This window comes from Magnolia sinica, chromosome 12, assembly GCF_029962835.1.
Source record: "Magnolia sinica isolate HGM2019 chromosome 12, MsV1, whole genome shotgun sequence".
NCBI lineage: Eukaryota > Viridiplantae > Streptophyta > Magnoliopsida > Magnoliales > Magnoliaceae > Magnolia > Magnolia sinica.
Window position 1 is genome coordinate 47963933 of NC_080584.1, and position 13584 is coordinate 47977516.

At 37.0% G+C, this 13584-nt stretch overlaps 1 protein-coding gene across 1 annotated transcript in view; it reads left to right on the forward strand.

Moving 5' to 3' along the window:
- The first annotated feature begins 275 nt into the window (after positions 1-275).
- The window catches only part of LOC131221328 (derlin-2.2), a 31304-nt gene continuing 17995 nt past the window's right edge, over positions 276-13584 (forward strand). Inside the window, exon 1 of the mRNA XM_058216545.1 lies at positions 276-589. Coding sequence (XP_058072528.1) covers positions 491-589 — 99 coding nt within the window. The 5' untranslated portion in view covers positions 276-490. The remainder of the gene's footprint in view (positions 590-13584) is intronic.

Consider the following 13584-nt stretch of genomic DNA (forward strand, 5'->3'; position numbering starts at 1 on the left):
TAAACATCACGGTGGGCCGTAGGAAGTTTTCAACGGTAAGAATTCAATCCCCCATTGCTTCCTGTTGTGTGGCCAACTTGAGCATTCAACCTAATACATTTTTGCATCGCTAACTAAAATGATCTGTAAAAATTGATGGACGGAGTGGATAAAAAATAGAAATCACGGTGGGTCCCACAGATCCTCTGACAGAACCGCCCGTCTCTAGCTAGGTCCTGGCGGGGGCACCCAATCAGCGTCCGCCTCTGACACGCTTGTGGGTCAGCAAAACTCTCGAAGATGATATCAGTGCCTGTTTTTGGCTCGCTCACAAAATTCCAGACTCTCTCTCTCTCTCTCTCTCTCGAATTCAGAAAAATCCGTTTTTTTAACTCTTTTGGAATTTCCTATAATTTCCACGGGCTCTCTCGTAAAGAAATTACTGCAGTTCTAATTCAGAAGTTTGGATTAGGGTTAGGGTTTTGTTTTGGGTTTCTGGATCTTCTCTGCAATGGCTCAAGCTGTTGAAGAATGGTACAAACAGATGCCGATAATCACGCGGTCCTACCTCACCGCTGCCATCGTCACCACCGTCGGATGCTCCCTCGAGGTATATCAATCTCCACCGGCGATTTTCCTTTTCCTTTTTCAATTAGGATCTTTTTGATTTTTCTGTTATCGATTTTTTTTCTGATTGTCTTTATAGAAATTACATGGTTTTGGAAATTTTTTTTCTTCTGAGAAATTTTGGGTTTTTAAAACCCCATTTAAAAATAAAAATAAAATCTGGACCTGATTTTCTGCAGTTTTGAATTGTTTTTATTTCCGATTCTTCTCTCTCTCTCTCTCATGAGTTTTGAGCGTTGAAAAATCGATGTGGACTAAGATATATTCATGATTTGAATTGGGGAAATTTTGTTTTGATTTAGGGTTAAAATATGAGTTTTGTATTGGGTACTCTTCTGGATGAAGGAATCGGGTAGCGTGTCAGCCTCAATCGGTGAATTTATGGGTCCCGCCTACACATGTTCAGTTGGTGACATACGAGTGGGCCCCACGGAATTTGATAATTTGGTTCTCTTCCACATTAGATTGAGCTATGAGGATCATGTGTGATTAGCCTTAGATGCAGATCACTGTTGGAGATTTTACACACGGTTTTAAGTATGGAAGTGATCAAGGTCTCTTGGTTAGGGAATGGATTGAGAGGAATTATATGATCCTTGACTGGAGGATATGCAGTATATACTTGGATTCTGCTTGTGCAAGTGGGACCCATAGTTCAGCAATCAAACCGTTGTGTGTTGGGTCCTATTCTGGATGGACTGTCGTTTGGATCAATGATCGATGGACATTATTACCCGTACAAAATGAAAAGAGTATACCATGCATGTGCTTTCGCAAGTCAAGGATAATTAATGATGTCATTGGTTGATCTGGCCAATAAGCAATTCCTCCAAAATCGCGGTGTGGAACATCTCTTTATACCAAGGTTACCTGAATCTCGGGTTGCTTTGGTACACGGTATAGAAATAGGTGTATGGTACGTTACTTCCATAGGTATGGGGTACTCTAGGGTTGGGATAATTTCGGTTGCTCTAGTAGATACACTAAGTAAATGCAATGTGGTTTTATATATGAATTGATACGATAAATGTGTATTCTCTATATGAAATAATGAGTATTATATAGGTCCTCATGCATAGATTATACTACACACATGTTATTGCATATATCAAAGTATAAATCTCTACAATTTACATTATGACTTGATGAGCACTAAGAGTATAACACCAAAATTTTGGATAAAAAAACAGCCAAATCTCAAATGATCCATAGTTCGTCGGTGCAATTTGGAATGGAAAATGTGGGGGGTTGGCGGTTTAGGTAACATTGCTTTCTACCATTTCTCCCAACTAAATTGTGATGGTTGGGTCATGACTTTTAAGCACATCGATGAACAAGTCATGAGTGTGTCCATAAGTGGTTAGACGCCAATGTTGTCAAATCGCATATGCAATTGCATGCGATCAGCATATGTTGTCACATATGCCATGGCACATATATATATTTTAAATAATTCAAAATTTGAAAAAAAAAAGAAAAAAAGAAAAAAAATTGAAAAAATTCTTAAAAAAAAAGAGAGAAAAAACTTGTCTAGTTAGTACACATGATTGGATTGGGTTATTTTACTTATTTCATTATAGTCTGAGTGTTTCATTAATTGATATATTTAATTACTTATATTATATTATATAAATTTTAACAAAACAATCAACAAGCTACATTAAAAGATAACTAATTATTATAAACTTCGAACAAAGAAATTTTACTGATAAATGGATAACTTGAAACAACTTACAAGTCATAACTTACAACTTAATTTACAAAAAGTAAGCACAACTTGTAAAATACAAAAAAAAACATAATTGAAATAATTGTAGAGAGATTAGAGTAAGAGAGAAAGAGGTGTAAGAGAGAAAGAGTAAGAGATTTAGGGCTTTGGAGTAAAGAATAGTGAAAATGGAGGGGATATGAGTGCCTATTTATAGCCAAAAGTTCTCCAAATTGGAAAAAATAAAAAATAATTTTTTTTTTCCCGCTCTTGGCTATTGGGAAATATGTGATGCATATTGGTCGCATATAAAAGTATGCCATCCCATACTTGCCAGGATCACATATGTCATGGCATATGTGATTTGATCAACAGTATGCGCATATGTGATCGCATTTGACAACAATGTTAGGTGCACAAAGCAAACACCTGTGATGTCAATGCAGACCTGTATTTCATTGATCTGTGTTGGAAAGTCAACCCCTTTAGCTCAGTTTAATTAAGGGAAATGATACAATGGGACTTGCTAGACTTTGATTTCAAGTGGTTCTAGTTGGCCCCTTTGTTAGGTCCTACCCAAGTTGCATCAGCTACTTTTTGTGAGACTCCACTGTAGATGCTTAATCAGTCCTATTTATTCAATGAAAGATGGGTACGTGCTATTGTGCTATCATGCCACAGCTGCCTTTTCTGTTGCAAATTAATCTATCCGGATTATGGGCAACTTATCATCTAGATCTCTACTTTACCAACTCAAATTATAGTTCCCATTGTTATTGTTGATTACACTGTGATTTAAGTTTTTTAATGTTGAATTCATACTTTCATTTATGAACATCATGTCATCATCATCATCATCATCTAAGCCTGATCTCAACTAAATGGGGTCAGCTACACAAATCTTATTTTGCCATTCCACTTAATCAAGGACCATATCCCCAGTTAAACCATAGGCCATGAAGTCTTTTCTTACTATGCCCACCCATGTCCTTTTGGGCTTTACCCATGCCCTTTTAGAGCCTTCAACCAACTCACTCCTAACTAGTGCAGTTCTTGGTCTTTGTTGCACGCGGGCGAACCATCTAAGTTGGCCTTCCTTCATCTTATCACCAATACCTATTAGTGCTACTCTCTCAAACAGTGTTTGTCAAAATCCTATGATTTACGATTTACGATATACGATTTTAGTTGAATCTTAAGCAAAACAATTTGAATCCCAACCTTGAATCCCTTTTTATATGAATCCTACGATTCTATGATTTGAATTCTACGATTTACGATTCAAATCCCAATTTATGAGTCAAATTATACTTGTTCTCTTCTATTTTAAGCTTCACTTGGCTATCATTATTTGTTTTTAAATTGCTGGAGGCTTTTAGAGTTGTTTAGAAATGGTAAATTATTTTATTTGTTCTTTATAAGATATTAAATGATATATATTCTCATCAATGTTAAATCATGTAGCTTTGTTTTGTGATTTCTTGCTTCTTAACTAGTCAAAGCACCAAATTGATGTATTACCTATAATGTTTTTATGGATGGTTACAATTATGTTAACTTATATGTATTATGGAATGATGTTTAGAAATCAAAATAATATATTTTTTCCCCTGCTTGATGATCCCAACCCCCATGGGGCTCATGCGTACCTTTTCTAGTTTTATGGGATCTTGCCTAGAGCAGTGGCATTCACTTGCTTGGTTGGAAGGAAACATGTGCTCACGATTGATAGCCTTCAAAAACAATCAATGCTGATTCCCAACATGTGCTGCATGTGCCTTCAAGATGCTGAAACCATTGATCATTAATTTATTTTTAGTCCTTATACCCAATTATTGTGGTACTGTATTTTGGCAATTTTTGATATGACTTGGGTAATGTCGGGCTCAGTTAGCGATCTCCTTTGGGCATGGCATGGCGGCTACGGGGTGAAGGAGATGAAGATTCTTGGCTCAGGGTGTACCTGGCGGTGTGGTGGGCTGTTTGGGGGAAAGGAATAGGCGTCGGTTTCAAAACTCTTCTATATTAGTTGACGCAATTGTGAGCCAAGTTAAAGGGTGGATTGCGGCTTGGAAAATAGCTGGGTGTTAGGTCTTTTCAGGGTGACCTGTGCGGGTCTTTTCCTTTTTTTTTTTGGGTTGTATTCTTTCCTTGTTTCGTTGTTATGAGCATCCTTTAATAAAAATTCCATTAATCTTAAAAAAAAAAAATCAAAATATCTTTTTTTTTGCCGGTCTATAGTATCAAAGGTAGCTTTTCCACTGTGATTCTACATTCAAGAAAGGTAACAAGATCATAAATTGTTAAAGGACCCTTGAATGTTTTTTTTAAGAGAAATTTCTTGAAAGACAAAAATAATGGAATAAGATTACTTTAACATTACCACAACATGGTATTACTTGTTGCACATTCATGGCAAAAGGAAGATTGATGAGTTAATAAAAAAATCTGATTTATTTATATTTTTCATATTTTTTTTTTCAAAATTTAAAGAAAATTGTAAAAAATCTTACGATTAACGATACGATTCAACCCATACTACGATTTTCAATATGATAACGATTTTGAAAACATTGCTCTCAAATACGTTCATTTCTAATTTTGTCGTACTTGTTCTTATCACTCATCCATCTCAATATCCTAATTTCAGCTATGCTATGCTCATCTTAAGCACATTGGCATGCGCTGTTCATAGGAAATTCCTGAAGCACATCTCCACTTCATCCACCTCTATGAACAACATCCTTCTCAATCTCTCCACGCTTCTGAATTATTGACCCAAGATATAGAAATGGCCTTTTTGGGACACTTCTTAATCGTCAATGTTAATTAACTCTTCATTTCCTCTCTTGTAGTTACTAAAATTGCATTATATATACTATGTTTTAGGCCCACTAATTCTAAAAGATTCTAAAGCATCCCTCTATTGTTTTAACTTTGCTTTTACCCCCTCATCTCATCCATTAAAACTATGTCATCTACACATAACGTACACCACGAGATTCTAAGACATTCCTCCATATTATTAACTTTGCATTGACTCATCCATAACGAATGCAGAAAATATGGGCTCAATTTTGAACCCGAATCTAAGCTTGCAGTAATTAGAAACTCACTTGTCTCTCCATGAGAATTTGTTGGAGGTTTGAGAATTTGCCGGAGCTGTTTGGCTAGAATAAACCAATACCTCTTGTGCACATCCAAACATCTAGTGTACTTCATGGTCTTAGGGCTTTTTTGTCTCCATCTTTCACAAGTCTTCTTTCATTTTAGAAATCCTAATCCTACGAAAGCATCTAAGTCTCTAGCCGCATGTGAGGTTACAATTCCTTCTATCTTCAAGTTCATAACTTCTCCACTTCTCATTGACCTCATCATCCTTAAATAATGCCCCCCTTGGCTATCACAGTATCACTGTTAATGCATTTAACATGATCTATCCCTAACCTTCATCTCTCTCATTTTTGCAAGTTTGAAGACATCTTTTTCACATTCTCTTATCCGTAATTTATTGTACAGACCATCATATGCCATAAGTTTTGCCTTGTTACTTTCTTAACATAAATTACAAACGTCGATTTTTTTATATATTCTATAATATTTGTGTATTTCAATATATGTACTGGAGTGACTCACACGACCTTACCCCTAGCATACCACATATGGGAGGAAGTAGCATATTGTGTACTTGTTCCTCTAGTACATACTAGAGCAACCCATGATCTAATAAGCTTGCATGAGATACATGCTAATTATGGACCTTCCAAATTATGGCCCCATTGTCGATAGAGCGTAACCTGAATATCACATGATTAGACAATCTTAACAATCTGATTTTTCTTGTTAATTTGGATTATTGACCAATTGGGCAATTGGAATTTTTTCATTAGTCTGGTTTGTCTCGAACCATTCTCTCTAAAACATCAAGAAAGCCTGCCTACTATATATGTCTCCTCTTCCTCACTTTGATCGGCAGAAGTGAGGAATATGGTTGGATTAAGAATGTAAGTACCCGGATACAATGTAGATAACATTTGGCTGCTCCATCTCCTATTTATAATATCTAATATAGGCCTATAATCAGTGTTCAAATTATCTCCGATATTATTGAAATATCTTCGATATTATCTTTATTTCCAGCTCGGCGATATCGATAACACTAGTAGCGATACCGATAATGTTGGTAGTATCAGAAATTCCAGGTATTAGCAATATCGCTAAGTATCGCCAACGTATCAATATCGCTAATGTAATCATCAATATATATATATATATATATATATATATATATATATATATATATATATATACACACACACACACACACACACACACACACACACACACACACACACGGAAACGCTCACCTGCGAACCAGTTCGTACGTACTACGTACGAACTTTTTTGAGAACCCATCCTACGTGATGTGGATCCAAAATCTGAACCGTTCATGTGAAGCAGCACCTCGTGAAACCCCCCGGGCCCAAGTTTTACTTTGATCTAAAACTTTGATGGCCCATGAAAAACGAAAACATTTTTCTCCCTTGATTTGCATTTCTCTTTGCTATGGCCCAACAGAATTTTAGATCAGGGTGAAAATTTATCACATGAGGTTTCATGGAATTCCGCATCACATGGATTGCTCAGATTAGACACCCATGACACGTGTGCAAAGGTGCGCACGTGCGTAGGTGCGCAGGGGAGCATGACTCTCTCTCTCTCTCTATATATATATATTTGAGAGATAACAGAGACTTTCATTAAAACGAAAAAGGAAAACAGGTAGGAAACCAACCCGCTGAGATAGCGAGTTCGTTGTCTCCATATAAAAGCAAGTTACAATCTTTTAAAGGCATTACATTGGAGGCCCACTCGAAAATATAAAACTGAACTCTTTTCACAATGGAACCCATCGAATTAGACTCCTCTTTAAAACATCTCCCAGTCCTCTCTTCCCACACTGCCCACCAAACTGCCATAAGGGAAATGCTCCAAACCATAGATCTTTGCTTTCCAAGGGAGACGCCGTGTGAAGCTTTTAGCAACCGCCTCGTCGAATTTGGGAATACCCAGGAAACATGAAACTAAGAGAGAATAGAAGACCAAATCTGGGATATGAAAGGACAATATTGCTTGTATTGCCAATGCATCAATTTCACCAATGCATTACCAATATTTTTGACTATGTAAATTCTAGGTAATGCTTGTATTATAAGTGTATCAACGATATTTCAATAATATCGCTAACGTATTGATATAATCAAAATTTTGTTTATTAGAAAAAAATTATTATTTTTTTCATGGGCACATGGTTGTTTATAGTGTTCAATTTGTCATTAATAATATTGATAACAACATCTCGATATTATCGATATCGCAACATACAAGATATTGAGACCACAATCTTTTGTTTCCCTTCCAATTGTTGATGATTTCTTCGTGAAAGATCATGTGGTGTTGATATTTTGCAATATCGATGGATGTTTGGATGGAAGGTTGGATGATTAAATAGGCTGGAGGGGATGGTTGGACTGATTTCTTACAACAGCACATGCTTTTAAGGTCCCATTAAATGGAAACTTGTTAGGTATGCAGTCTTTTTGCATTTAAAAAAAAAAATTAATTTCTAAATATGCAAACATGTATATTTTAACATCTCCTAAAGTTTCGTTGAAAATTCTACCGTTTTCCCTATGTTTCCCCGCATTTCCGATTATCAACGATATTATCGGCGATATAGATATTATTTCCGTATCCCTGACCAGCGAAACTTGTAGCGATATCGATACTTAGAACACTGCCTATAATTATATTCTCTAAAATTAAATTGGTCCATAATTTTGTTTATAGCCCTCTCCATCGCATCATAGATGTAACTCATTGGTGGTGGCTTCTCATCATTGTTTACCAATCTTAACACATTTATTAAGAGTTCCAATGATTTTAGTGCCTTTAGCACTTGTGTCCAAAATGATTGCAAAAGGAGGGTTTATTAGACTAACTTATGTTCTACCTTTTTTTTACTAAGGTCTATTATTCTAATCGGCCGAAACTACAAAGTTTTTAAGCTTAGTTTTTTTCCCTTTTCTTTTCATACAACCACTGTATTGTTAAAAAGGCCATTGCGAATTGAGTGCTTGTTGGATGAAGTAAATTACACCTAATGTGTTTTCTTATGTGATGGAGAAGAAGGGCATGCTTATATATAAAGATAGTTATTCTTTTAAACCTAGCAATCACTTTAATATATGGGAAAAAAGTTGCAAAAAAAAAAAGAAGGGTCCAATGGTCAAATATCTGGCCGTTGGCATTTATGCGTATGCAATGGCATACTTTGCAGATGGCTTATGCTATAACCGCATATGCAATTGGAGGGGGAGTATTCCATTGTGTGATTGTATAATCGCTTATGCAATTGCGCATGCCAACACTAGTGCTGGTTGGCATGTATACATGCCTCGTGTTTATGGGTGGGTATTAGCAACTTGGTAAGGTCCAATAGACATATCTCAACTTTTTCCTAAAAGATAACATCTTTATAAACAAGAAGAAGAGAAGAGGAATGAGAGTGGGGAGACTTGTATTTTCCCCTCAACGATGCACTAGCAGAGGAGATTACAGAATGAGTAATGTATTTACCATACAAGACTCAAAAGATACAAATGGTTTTAGAGAAACTAATCCTAATATAGGTCTAACTCGTCTTAATCACATATGGTACTCTACATGCGTACACAAATCTGTGCAGAGTGCAGGTGCATTTTAATCTTTGTAAACTAATACTCCCCCTCAAGCTGGTGCATGAATATCATTCATGCAAAGCTTGATATTGATGATCTTGAGGTGCATTGTTGATGTGGCTTTGGTGAAGATATTTGCTTATTGATTTTTTGGATGAACAAAGGGTGTATATAGAAGCTTGGTAGTTAATTTCTGTTGAATGTAATGATAGTCGACTTCAATGTGCTTTGTGCATTCGTGGAAGATTGGATTAGACACATGTATGGCCGCTTGATTATCGTAATGTAGTGGAATTGAAGAAGTCATTGTGAATCCCATTCCCATATCTTAAAGAATGGCTTTTACCCATAGTAATTCACATGTTGCATCGACCCTTGCCCGATGTTTGGCTTCGTGGATGAGCCGGCAATAATAGATTGCTTCTTGCTTTTCTAAGTAAATATATTTCTTCCAACAAACGTGCAATATCCTGTACTAGAGTGTCGATCAAAGGAACCAACCCAATCAACATCATAAAAAAAATTCAAATGACCATGATTTCAATAGAGAAGGCCATGACCAGGTGCAACTTTCAGATACTAAAGAATTCGATAGACTACTTCAAGATGACAACGGCAAGGTCGTTGCATAAATAGGCTTACAATTCCAACCGCATAAGAGATGTTAGGACGAGTAAAGTTGAGATAAATTAGTTGATTCACTAGTCGACAATACGTGTTGGGATTGTCAATATCGTTTATTGTCTTTCATGTAACTTATGATTAACTTCAATAGGTATGTTAATAGGATGAACACCCAGTAAACCAACTTCAAAGAGAAGATCCAACATGTACTTACGTTGGGATAAAAAGATTCCTTGTTTTGAGCGAGCTACTTCAATTCCAAGGAAGTAATTCAACAACCCTAAATCCTTCAATTCAAAAGACAAGGCTAAGAATTTCTTAACATTGTATATTACAGTTGCACTTGTACCAATTAGAATGGTGTCATAAATATATATAACAATAGGACAGATAAAAAATAACACGACAATTTAGTTGTTTGGTTAGAGAGCTTACAACAAGAAGACTAGATGGAAACGAGGGAACAATGAACATGGAAAAAATAGATAAGAACTCAGAAAGATGAACAATTCCCTTTCTGAGGCTTTGGAATTGGAACCATCAGCCAATCTAATATTACCAGAGATAGGTGAGTAGGAAGTATATCCATCAATCATATCCATCATGTGATTAGATGCCCTTGAATCAATGATTCAGAATGTCTGATGGACGTAGTGTGTAATTGTAGTACCTGACTATCTTATCTCTATCTGGTTAGTAGCAGAGATGGAGTCTTGGAGAGCCGCCACTTGTTGCAAGTCATTGACGGTCTTGTCCCTTAGGTATTGGTTACTATGGATGGTATCTTCAGTAATGCTCACATTAGTAGAAGACTTTGTTTTGGCATCCTTTGGTTGAAGAAGAGGATGAAGGACCCAACCATCCTTTAGATGTTATCTCTTTCCACAATGTCTACATCTATGTTTATCTTTATCCACGTTTCGTCGTCTTGTTCCTTGCCCCTTAGCATTTCTGGAGTCTGCAGTCAAAGCTGACTATTTTGGAAGAATAACATGGGAGACATTCCCTCGTCTAGCTTTTGTGCGTATGTAGTTATATACAGATTTGATGGCAGGAAGAGATTCTCCTAAGAACCTGTATACGTTGAGGCTCGAAATCTGAATAGAGACCAATAAGAAACTTAAGGATTCGGAGTTGACATATTTGATTTTTTTAGATCTTTCAGGTCAAGAGTGGTTTGACAATTATCCAATTCTTCCCATTTTTTGTTCAAGTTAGAAAAGTACTCTTCAATGTTTCCATCTTCCTGTTTGAGATTGTTCATCTTTGTATGGAGTTGGTAAAGGTTGGTTAAGTTTTCTTGGTGAGAGTAAATTTTGGCGACTTAGTCTCATACATCCTTCGTGGTTTCTAAGAGATAAAGCCCACGACTAATGTTTGGTTGTGTGGGATTTAGTAACTAAGACATTACAAGCCAATTTTCACTTTCCCATTCATCATACATGGGATCATTAGGATTGGGTTGTTCCTTGGTTCTTGTAATATATCTCAGTCTCTTACGAGCTCCAATATACATTTGGGCTGCCTGGGACTACTCTAAATAATTTGTGCCATCTAGTTTTATTGTAGTAATTGTAAGGCCGGGGCTATCCATTTGTCCAGATGAAAGGGTGTGTTTTTTTTATTTTATTTTATTTTTATTTATAAATCTCCCATTTAGAAAATAAATTATCATCTCCCATTTTGAAAATAATAATAAAATATTTTAGAGATGTTAAAGAGTACCATTGGAGGGTCTTGGAGGCAAAAATCCAATGCACGACGAAGGACCGCAAGTTAGATTTGCCACCAATAGTCGGTCTTGGTGGTTCAAGAGGCAGATTTAGTGATGGAAGAAGACACTTACGCCAGATCCAGTAGCAATAGATGGTCTTGGTGGTAGATAGAGTGTCTATCAGAGGACTGCATGTTAGATCCAATGGCAATAGGTGGTCCATGACGACGTCAGAGACATCTGAACTTGAGTCCGACGACATCAAGGGCTTTCAGGTTTAGATTCAGTGATAGAAATGATGACAAGACTGGATTCCGGTGATGTCAGAAGCTTCTAGTGATAGATTTGGAGCTGGAAATGGATATAAGGCTGAAATCTAGCAACAACTAGGACTCCTAATAATGCGGGGGCATTTTCACACCGATCTTGAGTGGAGTGGCCTGTGGGATGTAGGGGCACACTCGGGGTCAGCGGCCCATGGAACCCATTGATTTGGGGCCCGTGTGAGGCGGAATCCATGGATTTGGGGCCCACGAGGAGGGTTCGTCCGAGGACCTAACCAATGAATTTGGGGCCTGGGCTATGAGATAAAGGAATTAATTTGCCATGCTCTATCAGTTTGAGCTTTTAGAGCAAGTGGTTAATTATCTTACATCAAATTGGTATTGGAGTGGGAGGTCTCATGTTCGAGACTCCTCACCAGGGGTGATTAATGCAGGGGGCATTTTCACACCAGGCTCGAGTTGGGTGGCCTGTGGGATGTAGGGGCACACTCGGGGTGGGCGGCCCGTGGAACCCATGGATTTGGGGCCTGTGTGAGGCGGAACCCATGGATTTGAGGCCCACGAGGGGCGGAACCCATCATGGATTTGGAGCTTGGGCTATGAGATAAAGGGATTAATTCGCCATGCTCTATCAGTTCGAGCTTTTAGAGCAAGTGGTTAATTATCCTACATCACCTAATCCCAAATCTGGTGCCGATGATCGAGTCCTGTAGGAACTTCTGGTATAGATCTAGTGTCGGAAAAAGGGGTGGAACTCAAATCCGGTGCTCTAAAAGGGGGATCAAATCTTCTTTGGTGAGATTCCTTCTTCCAGAGATGGTAGCCAGTGGTGAAATCGCTTCCAGATGCTTGTAGGATGGTGATGGAGATAAATTATCCCTCTTTCACCATTTAACAGATTGAAGAAAAGAATATAAATTGCTAGACTCTCAACACGATTTTCTTAGAGAGTCCCCAAATACTTTTAGAGAATCAGGAAGACAACCAATAAGAAGAAAGGAAATTTTGGATCAACATCAGTAAAGCTCTCTTACCATGATAAACAAGAAGAAAAGAAGAATGAGAGTAGGGAGAGTTGTATTTCCCCCCTCCTTAATGATGTATTAGTAGAGGAGATTACAAGTTGAGTAATGCATTTACAAGAGAAGACTTAAAAGATAAAAATGGATTTAGAGAAACTAATCCTAATCTAGGTCTAACTCTAATCCTAGTCACATATGGTACTCCACATGTGTACACAAATCCATGTACATTGCAGGTGTATTTTAATCTGTGCACGCCAACACATCTCATGAAAGGTTGCGGATAAATTTCTTTTCATAAGATAGAAGGAATTCAATCATAATCATTGGTTTGCATATTTCCAACATTTTTTAAACTATATATGTGTGGATTTGTTCTTTAACTAGAAGATATGTGGATTTTGTGCTTTGGGAGTTAGTTGATATGCTTTAGAGCATGACAGTTATATGCATGCACTTAGGAACTGTAACACATGGCACACGTTGAACTCATCTAAAACTCTCCAAACTATGGGCCCTGATGTAGAAAGTTCAAAATAAGAAAATCATGCTGATTGGATGATTCTAACTTTAAAAAATAAAAATAAAATTAATGAACAACTTTTGTTGAATTAGCATGGTTGACTGTTTTTCATTTTAACCATCCTTGGATGTTAACAAATTGTGTCATTTGGTATAGTTATAAATTTTGGTTCATGACCCATTTATGTTTGTGCTTCACTAATTGGACGATTAAATTCAAGTTAATGTGTACAATTGCTAAGTGTTTGTGAACCATCATACTCTGCTGGAACTTTTTCTCTTGTGCCTTTATTTATATGAGTTTATGTTTAGTTTATGGGGATTTTGGTTCTTCAGTTGAATCTTCAAAGACATTTTGATTTTC